Source organism: Scatophagus argus, chromosome 6 (genome assembly GCF_020382885.2).
Source record: "Scatophagus argus isolate fScaArg1 chromosome 6, fScaArg1.pri, whole genome shotgun sequence".
Lineage (NCBI taxonomy): Eukaryota > Metazoa > Chordata > Actinopteri > Scatophagidae > Scatophagus > Scatophagus argus.
Window position 1 is genome coordinate 1,997,887 of NC_058498.1, and position 17,069 is coordinate 2,014,955.

The 17,069-nt window shown below is 44.1% G+C and overlaps 1 protein-coding gene across 4 annotated transcripts in view; it reads left to right on the forward strand.

Moving 5' to 3' along the window:
* The window catches only part of exoc2 (exocyst complex component 2), a 44,107-nt gene that overhangs the window by 25,664 nt on the left and 1,374 nt on the right, over positions 1 to 17,069 (forward strand). For all 4 annotated transcript variants that reach the window (XM_046390918.1, XM_046390916.1, XM_046390920.1 and 1 more), the window contains exons 11-24: positions 974 to 1,092; positions 6,494 to 6,607; positions 6,991 to 7,115; positions 8,005 to 8,073; positions 8,161 to 8,318; positions 8,463 to 8,584; positions 9,776 to 9,837; positions 10,059 to 10,139; positions 10,468 to 10,527; positions 11,268 to 11,329; positions 11,416 to 11,485; positions 13,552 to 13,668; positions 14,894 to 15,035; positions 16,936 to 16,991. In XM_046390918.1, coding sequence (XP_046246874.1) covers positions 974 to 1,092; positions 6,494 to 6,607; positions 6,991 to 7,115; positions 8,005 to 8,073; positions 8,161 to 8,318; positions 8,463 to 8,584; positions 9,776 to 9,837; positions 10,059 to 10,139; positions 10,468 to 10,527; positions 11,268 to 11,329; positions 11,416 to 11,485; positions 13,552 to 13,668; positions 14,894 to 15,035; positions 16,936 to 16,991 — 1,357 coding nt within the window. The remainder of the gene's footprint in view (positions 1 to 973; positions 1,093 to 6,493; positions 6,608 to 6,990; positions 7,116 to 8,004; positions 8,074 to 8,160; positions 8,319 to 8,462; positions 8,585 to 9,775; positions 9,838 to 10,058; positions 10,140 to 10,467; positions 10,528 to 11,267; positions 11,330 to 11,415; positions 11,486 to 13,551; positions 13,669 to 14,893; positions 15,036 to 16,935; positions 16,992 to 17,069) is intronic.

Sequence of the window (17,069 nt, forward strand, 5' to 3'; positions counted from 1 at the left end):
GTGTGAGAGGGAGAGAGTCTTGCTTAAACTTCTGAAAGATGCCACCTAGTGAGAAACGAATGAGCAGTTGGTTCATAGAGTGACAGCAGGGGGAGCTCAGAGTGAGTCATCTGTTGTCCCACAGCTCGCTGAGTGACGCTCAGGCAATTAACTCCTGATTATGGGCAGAGAGGTGGCAGATGTGAAGTTCAGGGCACAGGATCGAAAAATCCTTTCTCATGTCTCATTTTGAACTTGTTCTCTGCATACATTTACACAGAGAACATTATTTTTTTGTGTTAAACTTCTATAAGCTCTGATGTCTTCATATATTTACTTACTGAATATTTTTTCTCCTGCACTTTCTTATGTCTTGTGCCTTGATTTTATTATATAAGATGTATTGGCATTTACATTTTTCTGACATTGTGACATCACACAAATACCTGGCTGATTCAGGTATTTAAGCTTGATACAGATGTTTAGAGATAACCTGAGCAACTGTTTTGGTCTTTAATTTGGTCTGTGACCAGAATATGTGCTCAGCAAGACACATTTTACATTTGGGAAAGAAACAAAATGAAACAAATTGCTTCAAACTTTTGCACTGTGCTGCAGTTTTTTGTTATTTATTGTGTGACATCTGCTGATACCAGTGGAATCTTTGATAGCCTAAAATTGTTGCCATCCATCGATATCAATGTATTGATGGATCCTGTGCCAAAATTGCTAAAATTTAAAATTTACACCAGGTCGCTTTAAAGATCCAGTGTGTTTTAGGAGGATCTGTAGCCCTGTAGAAAAACTGCAAGGAAATAATTAATTACAATTACAACATTTCCAGAATGAACCCTCAGTATATAAGAAACACAGCTGATGTCTGCCATCACGTCAAACACCATCTCACTGGATAAGGTGGGGGTTTTTCTTTTCCTCCTCTCTTAGAGTATGTTTTTCACACCTGTGTTTTTGTCATTCATTCGCACACATGCAGGTACCTGTCTGACCTGCACGCTCCAGGCGACCCGGCATGGCTGTGCATCTACGCTCAGCACAAGTGGATCCTGCAGCTGATGCAAAACTGCAGAGACGAGTTTATCAGTGGCCAAAGAGGTGACTAACTCACATCAGCACGCACACACACACACACACACACACGTCTGAGTTGACTCGCTTGCTTTACACGTGAAGTGAAAAGCCTTTAATTTCCAATCAAGCTGCTGGTGGACATCATGTGAGTCTGAATGTGAGTCTTAGCTGAGGGAAGAGAGAAGGCCAGCTGCCTCTCTGTTGTACCAGCTCTCTGCTTGCATCCGTCCCCACCCCCACCCCACCTCCATCACCGCCCTCCCCTGCCTGCGGCCCGACTGTTTATTTTTTCATGAATGTATGAATAAGATGAAAGTGAGGCAGCACTGGCTTTGGATTTGGGTTTCAGGACTTGACATGTTACTGCACACGCACACATACAAGCTCTCCTTCTCGCGCACACACAGCTTCACAGATGGATTGGAACAATTAACCCCAATTAAGCTGTTCCTCGGTTAAATCAGCCAGCAGAAAAATGTGAATGTGAAACCGTCCGCTCAGGAAGAACAGCGATTTGCCAACCATGCTCAGACACACACACACACACACACTCCTACACCCACACTTACACAAAGGCACCCATACAAATACATTGTGAGTGGGTGGCTGCTTCACATAGTGCAGCTGGAACGTAAACATGTCTAATGCTAAGGGTAACAGTGGTTTCCGGGGCTCGGACTTGTGGATCTGGGGGTTGGTTTGCTCCCTGCCTCTCCACAGTTAAATCTCATCTTGATTATCATGTCAGGGATGGCCCCTTTTCAGTCCACACATGCATTCCACAGCAGAGCAGCAGCGGCAGGGAGGGAATCTGCACTTGCATGCAAATCACATGCAACCCAACTATTTCAAACTATCCGACAATTGCTGGTTTGCCAAAAATGCATTGAAACACACAGACAGAAAAGCACATTTACGCTTAGTTTATTTACTTTAACATGACAGTATAAGACATGTAAACTACAGCTTTGTGATTCAAAAGAAACATTCGATCTAAACAATATTCTGTATACAATACAGTACAAAATAAACACGTGAGCGTCTTCCGAAATGACCCTTATGACCAACGAGACTGCCGACCTGCCTGGTGGTTAAACTCTGTTAAAGTTCACACATCTAAAGCTACTTGCTTAAGGTTAGATGAAGGTCACCTCTTTATTTTAAAGAAGCCAAACTGCTGTTTGCAGCAGGCAGGACATGAGTTGTCTCCCCCTCCGTCTCTGCCACCGCGAGGGGACAGTCATCACTCGCACAACCGCATGAGGTCACTTGCGAGGAAAATGTAACTGTATGTCGTTTTAAAGGTACTCTCTGAAGTTTTCTCGTAAATAAACACAATTCTGTTTACTTGTGGTGTTTCTCATCAAAACAACTGAATCTTTGTCATGTACAGTAAAAGGTCTTTCAGACTTCCAGATTGTGGGGCTCAGCAGAGTCCCTCTCTGGCTGACAGTTAATATATGAATCTTGGATGTGATAGGTCAGTTTCTGGTAAGTCATTATCATTTATTTTACCCTGAAAAACCACTCAGGGAGGTATCGTTTACAGCAGCATTTAGATGTAGAACAAAACTGTTCATTTGTTGCAGCTTAAATTTAAATTACAACATAAACATGCTATGGAGCAGAAAAAAAAGAAATAAATACTGTGACGTGTAAAATAGAATAAAATACAAAAGTAATAACCAGCTGAAATTACAGTATAGTAAAAAGCATTTACAATTTCACTTAAATCAGTTCTACTTAATGTGAGCCAGCATCACGATAATCTGAGTCCAGCAGTAAATAAATTACATAAAGTCATGTTGGAGTGTTTGTGATCCCTTTTTGGCAGCTCTGTTTGTCTGCATGACAAATAGTGGACAGACATCACCCATTGCTTTGTGGGTTGTCGTTTTGAAGCCTCGAGTCTGGCATGACAACTGTTGCCAACTTGTTTTTTTTTTTTTGAAGCCAGAAGTGACCATATGTGGACGATAGGGTGGAGCCAGAGAGGTTATCCTGATTGGGTCCGACTGAGAACCTGAGGACGTGCCCTGTTAGCATCAGTGTCAGTAGCTCCACCCTACTTTATGGTCTGTGGCACTCTGAATGGGACCATAATTTACTAAATGAACATCATGCTGTGGTGAAGAAGACTTGAAACTAGCAACTGAAACCATAACCTCATTATTAAACTGTTCTCTGAGGTCAAAAATTAAGTGAGTAGTAGGCTCATTTTCTCATAAGCTTCCACACAGTCAAACTTCTTATTGAAACCAGTGTAGTCACCCCCTGCTGGTCAAGAGAAAGAACGCAGGCTTAAGAAGGCACTTCTTTTTTCTTTTTAAGAAGGCCTCAGCTGCCGTCCTCTTACTGAAGTATCTATGGTTTCAACAAGTGACCAGTGCTGTCATCTGTCTACTGAGGAAGAGTCTTCATACTGTGTACATAAAGTACGACCCAGCCAGCTGTTTCCCGTCCCTTCTGCTGTCACACCTCACAAAGAGCCCCTGGATCCCAACCTCTTCCTCTCTCTCTCTCTCTCACACACACCTGGTAGCTATTTACCATCCCTGTTCGTTGCTGCTCACCTCTCGCCCGAGTACGAACCCTGTGCCTCCACCCATCATAAAACCTTGCCACCATCATAAAACCACATCCACTACATTTCCCCTACCCGAGTCTTTGCCCCCCCCACCTCAAATAACCAGAATCCCCCTTCGCTGTACCTCACAGCCTCCCTCTGTTCTGGCAGCCTCCTCCTCTTCCACCTCGTATCACTTTTACCAGCACAGTGTATTTATAAACCATCTTTTTTTGCTATTGTCGGCATCACACGTGGCAGGGATTATTCCTCTGTGATGGATCGCTCATGTTTGCAGTAACTGTCTCTTGTGTCTCTTAGTGCCGAATATGAGGCCAGGGGCCGTTCTGGTGTAGTTATGATTCCATTAATTACTGTATAAAGTGCCTTAAAGGTGAAACAGACCCATCCATCTCTGTTGGAACAAAAGCACGAAGCCTGAGTCTTCTGGTGAGGACGCATAGCAGCACAAGTTGCTTCCGTATGTCTAAACACTCCCATCGTGACCCGGTGCTGCAATCTGACTCTGCCCCAGTCACTTAAAATGTGCAGTACTCTTACTTCCTGAACAGCGCGTCTTCTGCCAATGTCAATACAATTAGCAGGAAATTTTGTTCGAAGGAAAATAGGTCTGTCAGTGAACAATTAGAGGGATTCTAGTGTTCGTACATTTGACGGGGAAACATGCGGTTGTGATTTCAGGCTCCGTCAGTACCACTCTACGAGAAATGTGTTAATTATTATACTTCAGTTGGCTTGTTAATCACGTGTTTGCATGTGCATCACTCTGACGTGGTGCATTTCTTTGTATTTCAGGTTTCAAATTTTCTCCTCTCCGGGAACTTTTCCGATTATTGTTATTTTTAATTATCTGGAGGATTTAAAAAAATGAAAAATAACAAAGCAAGATTAAACAAATGTTAAAAATACAACTTGCAGGGTAGGAACTGGTAGTTTTGCTGTACTGCATTTTTACTTTTTTTTTTTTTTGGGGGGATTCTGGAGCCCATTTTGTTGTCTTGTGGTTCCCAGACGCGTCTCCTTCAGCTGCAAATGTTAACTGTAAAACAAGATGCTCGTTATTTGATAATCAATGCGTTTTACGTGAATAAAAGGAGAAAGAAACATTCATAAATAAATTATATTAAAAGAAAGTAAAAATGGTACATAAAATAGTTATTGCAATGAGAATTAACTGATATGTGATATAAAAACAAAAATACACAGAATTAAAAAGTAATGAATGTTTTGGAGCACCAAAAAAGAGAACCAGAGTTCAGAAGCTGAGTCTGAGACCTCACTCCACTTCCGTCCACGTCCAGATTCAAACGGGGGGGGAGGGAGGAAGTCGAGCGACGTTTATTTGACGCGGATGAATAATTTGCACACTTTCAGAATGCATTTGTGTAAAAATTCATTAGGATGTGGAGGAGTGCTGGTGGCGTGTTGTGCAACTGTAGGCTCTCACTCACATGATGGGTACTGAATGAAGTACTCAGTATCACTTTGTGTGTACTGGTACTGGGATCGTAACTGACACAAGGCCCAGGCTATGAGGACATCTAAAAAAACACAGTTATGAATCTTTATTCTTTACTGTGGGAAATAAACTAACAGGAGTCAGTAAGGTGTGTGTGTGTGTTTAGAGAGAAAGCATGCGTGTGTGTGGTCGGGGTCAGCGACCCCCTCAGGGAACAGGAACTCCTCTGACCTTCAGAGAAGCGTCAGACCTGATGAGGAAGTGTGAGCAGGTGACACACATTGTCTCTATGTGTCTTAAACACACTCGCACGCACACACACAGCGATTCCTATATTTGAACCTTCAGACTTCTCGGTAAGAAACGGCACGGCAGCATAGCGAAGAGCTCGAGCGGCAGCCCTGCACACATGCGCTCTCGCACCTAAACTGCAGAGGGTTCAGCTGACACCTGGATCAACAGCGGCTCTCGTCCCTGAGAGGAAAACATCACGGAGGCAGACTGTGCACTGTGCTGTGTCAGTGTGTTGTGTGTGTGTGATGTGAGATGGCTCGCTGTGTTTACACATCCAAATGAGTCAAATGAAAATTTCCTTACCTTTTCTAGACTGGATGTTGTGTGCTTGGCCAACTCGACCGCATTTGCTCCTTTGCTTGGGGATTTCTCAATACTTGCTTACACGCTGCGTTCAGCCTGTGACTCACCAGTGCGCTTTTCTCTGTGTGTGTCAGACACATGTTTTGGAAATGTGGCCACCTATTTCTCTTCCTTTAGACAAGATACATGTAGGCGTATTGCAGCGTTGCACAAAATTCTGTTCTTTTGAGTTTCATTTTCATTGTAGTAATTTTGATCCCCTCTCAGAACTGCAGTGTGTTTCACTTTCGTTCCCGTTTGTCAACTTTCACCCCCTCTTCTATTATCTCAAATTTATATCACAGATTCACTGCACTAAAAGCATCTCACTAGCCGAGATAGGAGTGTGCGGTTGCAGAAGGACTTTCTCGCACTAGAAAGCTCACTGTTGCCATCTAGTGGGAACATGTCAGGCCCAAACTGAGCCCAGCGTGGTCGATGTAAACCCACTTCACCCCGGTGCTCACAAAGCCCACAGCTCTGTTTCCTCACCCTGGAAACAACAGGACATTCTCTCAGCTGCAGGCCACGGCGGAGACGGATCGGAACACAAATAAAGAGAGGCCGAGAGGGGCGAGGGAGGATTGTTTGGTGTGAAAGCCTGCTGAGCTTATTGAGGAATGTGGAATTATGAAAATGGCTTATTTGATTATTTGATATCTGAAGTATGTGTTTCTTTTACCTCAGAGTTCATTTCTCATCAGCCTTTTTCCCCCTCCTTCTCCTTTCGTTATGTCTGTCAGTGGGTGTCAGAGCTCTGGACCCGGAGGGGGATACCCGTCCGTCGGCCCTCGGCAGACTCAGCCACACGGCGTCTCTGAAGAGGGGGGGCAGCCTGCGAACACCTCGACCCAGCAGTGAGCACCACAATCATATTCCACCTCACCCACACACTCGGTGCTTGGGAGGGGCTTCCCTGCCTGAGCCTCACTCTGACTGTGCTTTTTGTTTGTTTGTGTGCATAACACTTTGTGCCTTGTGCAGCGCTTAGGGGAATCACAGTGTTTAAGGAAGCTGCAGTCTTTCTCTATACGTCAGTGCAGTACAAGCACGAACAGCTGATTTGCCTGGAAGTTACATTTTACATTTTTTTTTCTCTTTTGATTCTTTGAATTACAAAAGAATTACGCACACACATACACGTACACACACAGACCACACACACAACACCTTGCAGTCCAGTGCGAATTGGTATTGTGTGTCAGTGGGTTTGTGTAATAATTGCGTGTCTTTGTTGCAGCCTGGCGTTTCGAAACCCCGCAGCAGGTGCAGTTTGTGGAGAAGCTGTCGGATGTGGTGATTGGTCAGTTGCCCAACTTCTGGAAGCTTTGGATCTCATATGTTAACGGAAGTCTTTTTAGTGAGGTAAATACATGACAGAGTTTACAGAGTGACAGCAAACACAGAATAAAACATAGAAATACTGCATGTGTCAAAAGCTTATGCGTACGAAGCAAGAGGGGTAAACATGAAGTGATGCAGACTGGCAGGTAACTCGTTAATTGGATCAGGGGACTGAGAAGTTTATGCAGCTCTTTGACGCTTCTGATGAGTCACAAAGAGCTCATGTAGATATAACTGATGAGAGACATTATTAGTGTTATTACTCTGCAAATTGACGTTATGAATAACGTCTAACAAGTAGAGATGGGAAGAAAACGAGATGTCTTTTACAGAAATGTTTTGTTGCTTTTTTCTGTGTGTTTCCTGTCAAACACATTTTAATGAGCTTCATGAACGCAGAGTCGGACACGAGCTCAGCACAGTCAGCAGATGGATTTTACTTTAGAAATCGAATATCTGCAATCCTGTGGCTGCTTCGTTCCACAAGCACACCACAAACGAGCTGCTCCAGGATTGGACCAACCCTTTCTCTACCATCTCAGCCTGTTGTTTTGTCCAAGTGTCACTTCTGCATTTCTGCATCTTTCACGCAGAAACGACTGCTCCACATGAGCCAGGTGTGATTACACCCTGAGAGGGCTCCCTCAGCCCTGTTGGTGACTGGGTTTTCATTGAATATAAATCATATAAAATAAAGTACATGTTATTTTCAGCAAAACATTGAGAGATGTTCTGACTAGATACGGCTTTCTTGTTTTTGGAAATTTAATTTCAATGACTGAAGTAAAGCACTAACACTTTTGGAAAAGCAGAAAAGCAAAACAAATTCTTAACAAAAGGAGGTTGCTGACTTGTTTCTCTTTGTAAATGATGCTTGACATTTGTGTTCCTTGTTTTTTTTCTTCTGCAGACTGGAGAGAAATCTGGGCAGGTGGAAAAATCCAAGAAGAACGCCCGGCAGAGACAGAATGACTTTAAGGTGAGCTTCACTGTGACCATCCTGCTCCCCACGGTGGTTTTTAAAGATAACTCCAACTAATGCGTTTGTATGCGGCGTTTTTTATAGAAAATGATCGAGGAGATGACCCATCGGCTGGTGAAGCTGGTTCGGGGGGCTCTCCTCCCCACCACCCTGCCACAGGCGGAGCTGAGTCTTTACGGAGGCTGGGAGAACAAGACCGAGCTCACTGGAGCCTGGCTTACGCAGATCATACACACCGTCAGGTTCTCGCACTGTGCTTGAATTTTGCGTCTCATTGATTGTGTGCAGTTCTGACATTTTTATACGCAGGAGTTTTGAACTTCATGCCTGCCGTACCAGTTAACCTCCCCCCTCTCCATGTGCTGCCTCTGCTGTTCCTCGTCCAGGGGTTGTCACGAGGCCCTGTCTGCTCTGGAGATCCCAAACGATTTGCTGCAGGTGATCCAGGATCTGCTGCTGGATCTGAGAGTTCACTGCCTCATGGTGACTCTGCTGCACACAACAGAAGGTGAGGGAGGAGTCCCGGAGCGGGAACAGTGATGGAGGGAAGGCGGTACAAGTGAGGCTGGACTCATTGGCTCAAAGTGGTCTTCATCAAAAATAATCAAAATCAGTTTCATTTCTTGGATTTTGTCAGGGGCAGCGGTGGGCAGTCTGGTGACCTTACATGATGATCGATCTTGAAGCTGTTTAATGTCCTCTTACTTCTTAAATAGGCTTTGATATTTTTTTTTTTGGCTCGATCACTCACCAGTTGGCCTCTCAAATTATGTCAACTTAAGTTTTGAACAAAATTGCTGATTATACAAAGTCCAAAGTCATCTTAAAGACTACAGCTGATTGTTGAGGTGGGTATAGGCAGTCATAATGCATTATAAGCCCATTGATCAACCTCTAGTTTATGACTGGTTATAGGCATCCATAACACCCTTGAACTTACATTCATTTTAAGTCACATTAATAATTTTGTATGACTGCTGATGTGGTGCATCAGAAAACATTATGTGTTTATGAATGCATTATAACAGACTATGAAATCCTCCATAACACATGATAGATGTGGTCGTGATCTAATGTGTTACCAGAAAACAAGAGCTTTGTCCAAATTCTGAACCACGTGCTAATTCTAAACAACAGCTGTGGTGGATGGGTGTCAGTTGGTGTCAGTTGGTGGTAAAGAACTTTAGTTTCTTGTATACCAACCAGTTTTGATATGCAGTTCGGACTGTGCAGAAGAAGAAGTCGTATGGGATCCGGCACACAGTGGCAGCTAAGACGGGATGATTTATAATGGCAGTTTTTGCTGCTTTCCTCTGGCGAGCGTTTAGGGGTCAGTGTCCTCAACCGTCACCTTTTACCTCAAACAACTTCCAGGGTTATAATGGAGAAAGTGTTATGAGACTAAAACCAGACATGCTCAGTTTCACTTGTGGTTACACATGGTCATTTTGAGAAGAGTGACTACTTAACTTTCCGCTACACTCGCATCAAATTGTGGTCTTGACAAAAAGAGCTTTATTTTACATCATACTGCGGTTTTCCTTCAGAAGTGAAGTTCATATTCAACTGTAATGACACCGTATGAAAGTGATCACTCATCGCATATAGAAACGCTTTTGTCTGTGACTTCAGTAAACTGCAGAGAGGTTTCAGCTAATCGCCCTCTCCATTCATGTTTGTGTTTTTTTTACACACTCAGATGTCAAGAGGCTTGCTGAGAAGGAGGACTGGGTTGTAGATAATGAGGGAATCACCGGCCTGGTAAGGATCAACAAGAATCATAAGATCTCTGGAGTCCATAAGACTCCAGAGATAAACGCCAATATCAGTGTTGCACTTCAGATCATCAGGCCTTTTTCTGTTCAAAAACAAGACAGAAATAGGATTTTACATTTCATTATGTATTTTCTGTGTTGACCATTGACCCTCTGACCATTAAAGACACAGTTTGTGTACTCTGTGTGTGCTCGTGTGTTTTGCAGCCGTCACAGTTTGAACAGTGCGTGGTGCAGATGCTGCAGTCGCTCAAAGAGCCGCTGGAGATCAAACCAGGAGAAATCAATGTGAGCTAATCGTCTCGAATTATCAGTGCGAACGCAAGAACTCGAGTAGCAGAAATATTCGTATGGTGATCATAATCATGAACTGCTGCCATTTTTGTTTCTGAAACTCTTTAAATATCTCATGCTTGAAGGCCATGGTGTCACAGCAGGGGATGAATTACTGAACTTAGCAATAAACTGTAGTCAAATCAAATCATATTCTCTGCAGTTGCAGCTATGGGAAACCTGACACTCTTTTTGCAGTCCTGATTATGATCGTGCAGTCCTCTCGCTAGCCTGAATAGGAGAGTAGGACCTTTCTGACATCATCTCACTGTGCTTTCATCAGGTGCTGCAGTTGGAGCAGGTCCAGGACCAGGCCACGGAGCTCAGCGTGAGCATCATGAAGGTAAGATCTGTCAGCCTGCAGCACAAATGACACACGTGGTTACACTGTGGATCTCTGGGACAACAAACGAAAAAAAAGCAGTATGTAAGTCATTTGAGAATCTGTAGGAGTTGACATCCCAAACCTGTTTGAGTGTGATTTTGAATTTGAGTGTGGTGGAGTGATAATGTCCCCACCCCCATTAGCCGCCGGATGTGCCCTTGAGCAAGGCACTTAACCCCCAATATGCTCCCTGGGCGCTTGATGCAGCCCACTGCTCCTGTGTGTTTCACTGCATGTTGCATGTATGTGTGTTTCAATCAGTGATGAGTTAAATGCAGAGAAGTAATTTCCCAGCTTGGGATTAATAAAGTAAATTAAATTTAAAAAAAATTTAATGTGCAGTCGACCTTCACTGACACACTCAAACGTTCAGATGAGGATGTGACTTTCGACTCAAGATGTCTACGTGAATCTGTATCAGCCGTGTGCAGCTGGTAATTATCAGTCCTCAGCTGAAAAAATCGTGGTGTTAAACTGACATCATTTGGTTGATGCAGTTTGCCTCCAAGATTTCATCCACGCCATCTCGCACAGTGCGACAAGCAGTGAACTTGTGGTGTGAAGACACCATAGGGATGACAGACGTGCACCTTGTGGCTCCACTGACTCACCCTGAGTCGGTGTACCTGACATTCATCGTGTAGAGTGAGATATGAGTGTGGCAGTACTTTGTTTTTCACACTATGTGTTTGATTCAGGTTTTCATTAACTGTTTGGAGCAGCTGAGCACTAAAACAGACGGGGACGTCGACACATCTCAGTGAGTGTTTGAGTGACTTTTCTTGTTTTATTAATATCTGTGTGCTTGACTCTGACAACAAGTTAAAATCTCTCCTGTGTGCGCAGCAACATTTCAGTGGACCTGTCCTCTCCGGATCGCTTTCCTGGCATTCAAGAGGGCTTCAATCCAACATCTGTGAGCGTGAAGCTTTTTTTGTTTGTTTGTTTTTTAATATTATTTCTTTTAAACTGTGTGGGGTTAATACAGCTGAAATCCCACATCTGGCGACTGGCGTCTTCACCAAAGCGTGGGCTTTCTCCTTCGCACAATTAGACAAACACGTCTCACTCATTCAAACCACAAAATGTTATCAGGCTGTTTCCTGGTTGTGGACAAGAAGCAGATACGTCCTCATTTCCTGTAACTTGTTTGAGATGTTGGTGAAGGGGGTTAAGCGCAGGGGAGGAGGACGAAGAGGAGGAGGAAGAGCAGGGCGTAGAGTGCTTCTGGTAAAGGGAAATGGAGCAAGGTGCAGACGGGGTTTCCCCAGCCCGAATATGTGTGGCAGGGTGAGGCAGCCAGACTTGACTGAGTGCAGCTGACCAGAGTTAAGACTGCTGTCACCTATGATTTAAAGCCTAGTGTTGGGCAAGTTGAAGACTACCAGACACCTGAGGACGGTGTTAGCTGTCCTCTGTTCCTACAACACCCCTCAGAAGTCTCTGACCTTGTCTGTAGGTCTGCAGTCCTGGTTAAACCGAGCGTGATGACATCAGTTGTGGTTGTCAGAAAGTAGGCTAATCCTTGTGTCATCATGTGCTTTCATGTGCATGAACTCTTGCGTGCTTGCGCTCATGTACTGATGTTCTTTGAGGACCAATTCTTAGACCTTGAGAACATTTCAGGAAAGCCTCAGAAAATGGTTTTCATGTAAAGCAAAGAAATACGAAAATGAGTTTGGAAGGTTGGAAGCTTGGAACATTTTAGGTTACATTTAAACAGACATTTTTTGGAAACTGAGCCATGTTCACATGGACATTTGGGGGCAGTGAGGATGTTTTGTTTATGCAAAATGAGGAGATGAAAGAGAGTGAAAGTCTTTTTTTGAAAAAGTGGAAATTTTCAGTCATATTAAGAAAATTAGAGCAGTTTTGAAAGGTGACGACAGTCGCAAAGAGAGGACCTTTTAGGAAATGTGGCAGCCGTGGCCTAGAGGTTGGAGAAGCGGCTTGTGATCGGAAGGTCGCTGGTTCAATTCCCCCACCGGACGGGCAGGAAAAATTTGAGTGTGGTGGAGTGATAATGTCCCCACCCTCCATTAGCCCTTGAGCAAGGCACTTAACCCCCATATATGCTCCCCGGGTGCTTGACACAGCCCACTGCTCCTGTGTGTTTCACTGCATGTTGCATGTGTGTGTGTTAAATGCAGAGAATTAGAATAATTTCCCAGCTCGGGATTAATAAAGTAACTTAAATTAAAAAATTAAATTAAATATTTGCAAAGGACATTTAAAGACATTGAGATTGTTTTAGGAAAGTGAAGACAATTTTACAAAAAACAGAACATTTCAGCAGAGCAGAGGACTTTTCAAGTGATGACAGTTTAGTTGATTGTTAACTAAAGGATTTTTAACCCTGTGATGGAGTCTGGGTGTGTAAATAATTCATACCTACCAGAAGTTTTGGGATTGGCCCTGTAGATCACCTCACCTGACAGCTGATATTAGACCCTCAGAGTAACAACCTCTGCTTGCGAGGGACTAAAAAAAGCTCTTTTAGTGGACGTAACTCTGACTGAGTTGCCCGAAATGATGACGTTGCAGCCGTTGCAGCTGTGTGGTGGCAGCTGTCTGAGGTGATCTACTCAACCAATTCCAAACCTTTTGGTGAATATGATTCATCAAAGTAGCACCTAGTTTAAAAGAAAAAAAAGAAATCCCCTTCATTTCTCTTGCAAACTGAGGATATTTTAGTGAGAACTGAATGTGAAATTCTTGAGAATTGTGGACAATTGGAAAGGGGAACGTTATGGAGCTGAGGACGTTTTTGGAAAATGAAAACAGTTTAGTTTGTAAATTAGGAAAGTAATTAAGTGGAAACATTTGGAACAGTTAGTACGTCTTTTAAAACGTATGTTAGGATAATCAGGACATTTTGTCAGGACCTCACTTCAAAGGACAGATGGAGGGTTAAGACCTTCAGCGTCAGCGTTCACGTTTGGCGTCGGGCCTGTCGTTATGTTGTGTGTTTTGTGTGTCCAGGAGCAGCGTCTGCTGATCATCCTCAGTAACTGCCAGTACCTGGAGAGACGCACCTTCCTGAACCTGGCCGACCACTTTGAGAAGCACGGCTTCACGGGGACCGAGAAGATCACGCAGGTCAGAGTGAAGCTCTGTGTACTCCCCGTTCAAGTGTCGCTGCTGTGTTGTGAAATAAGGGCGAGAACCTGAGCTAAAGGAAGGAGCTCTTGGCTCTGTGTCATCCTGTTGATGAGAAATGTGTCGCTGTCACTAACAAGGCCGAGGGCAGCAGCCGAAGGTCCCTGGCTGTCTTCTGAGCAGAGATGTGACTCTTTTCTTTCTAGAAAAAGTAAAGGTCGTTGTCTTGGAAGCTCAGTTCCACTTCTTCACCCCTTTCTTTTCTTCACACAGACACACACTCACACAACGGCGCACAATGACTAATGGCTGAATCACAAAGCATATAAGTGTTCGGTTGGCTTTCCTGTAAAAACAAGTCATTTTCTTTGAAAGATTAATTTGGACTTTTACTTATCTTGTGTTTTTAATATTTAGAGTGAGATACATGGGCGACAGTTTGTCTAGATTTTAATCTTCAAATATTAGCACAAGTGTTAGCAGAGCTTTGAGAAATATAGAATTCCCCTGCTGTGCATGTTGCCCCATTTCACCATTAACATAAAATTGATAAAATAAAGTAAAATTCCCCGCAGTTGAAGACAATAAAGCCCGGACCCGTAGGAAAACAAATGGTTGTGGCTTTTTAAAGAAAGTATTTTTTAATCGTACCTGAGGGAAGGAATCAAGAGTTTTCATGTCAAAAGGCTCAAGTCCAAGTGAAGTCCGGAGCCTTTGGCATCAAAGTCCAAGTCAAGTTGCAAGTCTTTGTTGATGAGGTTGGACTCGGATTTCCACAGACAGCAGGGTTGTAATCATGTAAAATAACACTGAAGGTGTGACCATGTGCTTGCCATCACACGGCCCTGTTGATCAGTCAGTCTCCTGTGCTGTGACAGTGTGGTGTATTTTTCAGGGTTTTTTATCATTATAAATGATTTGAACGGTTGATGAGACAAAACAAGCACTTTGAAGATGGTGTCCATTACGCCTCACGTTGTCAAAGTGCAGACACGTCATGACCCGCGTTACTCCGGGCAGCGTGCTCGTATTTCTGTCATGATTTGCCTTTCAGTCCTGTCATCCAGCCGTACATGTGAACGCGCATTAGTGGATTTTCAGATTTTGCTCTGGTTGTCTGAAGCTCTCGGGACACAACACTCACTTGCACATTTTTGCAGTATTACAGCAGCAGACATGGCAAACAAAAGTGGTGTGGTGACATTATGTGTCCTTAACCTGCCAGGTGAGTGTGGACGCTGTACGACAGCTGGACAGAAATCTGTTTGAGGCCTACATCGAGAGACGAGCAGACCCGATCGCGGGCTCTTTGGAGCCCGGCATCTACGCTGGATACTTTGACTGGAGAGACTGCCAAACACCTACAGGTACTGTGCTGCATGCTTTGTGTGTCACGATAAATGAGTTGTTATGACTGAAATGACGGTGGGTGGGAAATCACCCGCTGCAACCGCTAACTGACCACGAGAATATCAGGCATTAGCCCTGTGGCATGAGAACTCGACATATCTGTTGTGATCTGTGCTGTTGTGGTTCTCATGTGTCATGTGTAAAGTACTGCTCTTTGATGGCTTACTGTAAACACCACTGACATGGTTCTGTCGGTCCCCCTGAAGACTCTCGTGGCCTTTGCGTTCAGCTGTGGGTGTGCAGCGATGTTTACTTTGACTTTTTGCTCACCAGATGTGTTCCAAAGTCAGGTGAAACTTAAATGTGTATGTGTGGTTTACCTTAGCACAGGATGTGAAGCAGCATGTCAGAGTGTGTGTGTGTGTGTGTGCGTGCGCGCGTGTGCTGCGGGTAAATTTTCAGATGGGCAGCAGCTTATTGCAGTTTTAAAAGGTAGCACTGATCGAAAGTTGGGTCCTGCTCTGGTTTGTTCCTTCCACTGTGAGTTTGTCTGCATGTGAAAGAGGAACATTTTGGACACTAAACCACAGATCTAGGATATGATACTTTCACTTGTTGCACTTGTGTGTGAGACTCATGTTGGTGTGTGGGTGCTTCAAGGCATTAAAAATCTAGTTTCAGTACTTTCAGTCTGTTGTTGCCTCTGTTTGTTTCACTCTGAGATATTTTAAGCTTCCAGGCGACACGTTAACTGTAGTCTCTCCTGTTACCCCCAGAATCAAGTAAAAATACTACTGTGCTACTACTACTTCACGACTTTGATCTTTTGGTTGCAGCAAGCCAAACATATCAAGGAACAAGAATGATAATCTAGGAATTAAAGTCCTCAATCACCTTTGTTGCACAAATGACGATGGCTGCAAGAAAACAGTAAATCACCTGAGTTTGATATTGTTATAAAGATGGCCGACACGTCTCCACTTACTCCCACTGTACAAAAGTGAAGCCAAAATATCCCACCAAAGAGTGCACCCATCTTGTGCTGATGATGTCATTTGGAGCCAGATATAGCGGCTCCACAATAGTGATCGGGAGGTGGAGCCTCACTCCTGAGGTCCCGCCCATGCACCCGTCTGAGCCTGTCAGTCATGACATTTCAGACCCTTTTAGTCAGCGTGAATATAACTAATTTAAAGCCAACCTGATCAGAAAATGAACACCTGAACATACATCAGCGCGATAAGAACTTTGGGTTTGGTTTGGGTTTATGACCACCGCAGCCACCAGGGGGCGCCCAGATGTTTTGGCTTCACCTTCATGGAGCTGTCATGTCTGACTGTGCACATGGTAATTTGTTCTTTGTACTGTGACTGTTTGGGCATGGTGGTGCAGTGGTTAGCACTGTCGCCTCATAGCAAGAGGGTTCCAGGTTCGAATCCCGGTCTGGGCCCTTCTATGTGGAGTTTGCATGTTCTCCCTGTGCCCTCTTGGGTTTTCTCTGGGTACTCCGGCTTCCTCCCACCATCCCAAAATCATGCACATTAGGTTAATTGGCGACTCTGCATTGCCCCTTTTAAACACAGTGTGAGTGTGTTTGTGTGTCAGCCCTGCAATTGATTCAGTCAAGGTGAACTCCGCCTCTCGCCCGTAGTCAGCTGGGATTGGCTCCAGCCGCCCACGACCCTGACGGATGAGCGACACAGAAAATGCACATTTAAAAATGTCAGTATATCACCATCTGGCTGTCGTGATGCTGTGATTCAGATCAGAGGTAGACTGGTTAACTGGTTAGGCGACACTAATAGGAGTAGTATATAGTGTTTCCAAACTGTCAGTGTTGGCGAGTTTTGAATTACTGTTTCTTAGCTCATCTCATCTGCCTGGATTTCTGTTCGTGTTCTTCTTCTTCTCCCTCAGGTGTCAGGAACTACCTGAAGGAAGCTTTGGTCAACATCATCACGGTCCATGCTGAGGTACAAACAACCTCCACACCACCTACACACCATCAGCTCTTCTTCGTTGGTCCTTTGTATCCGACCCTGAATTCACCA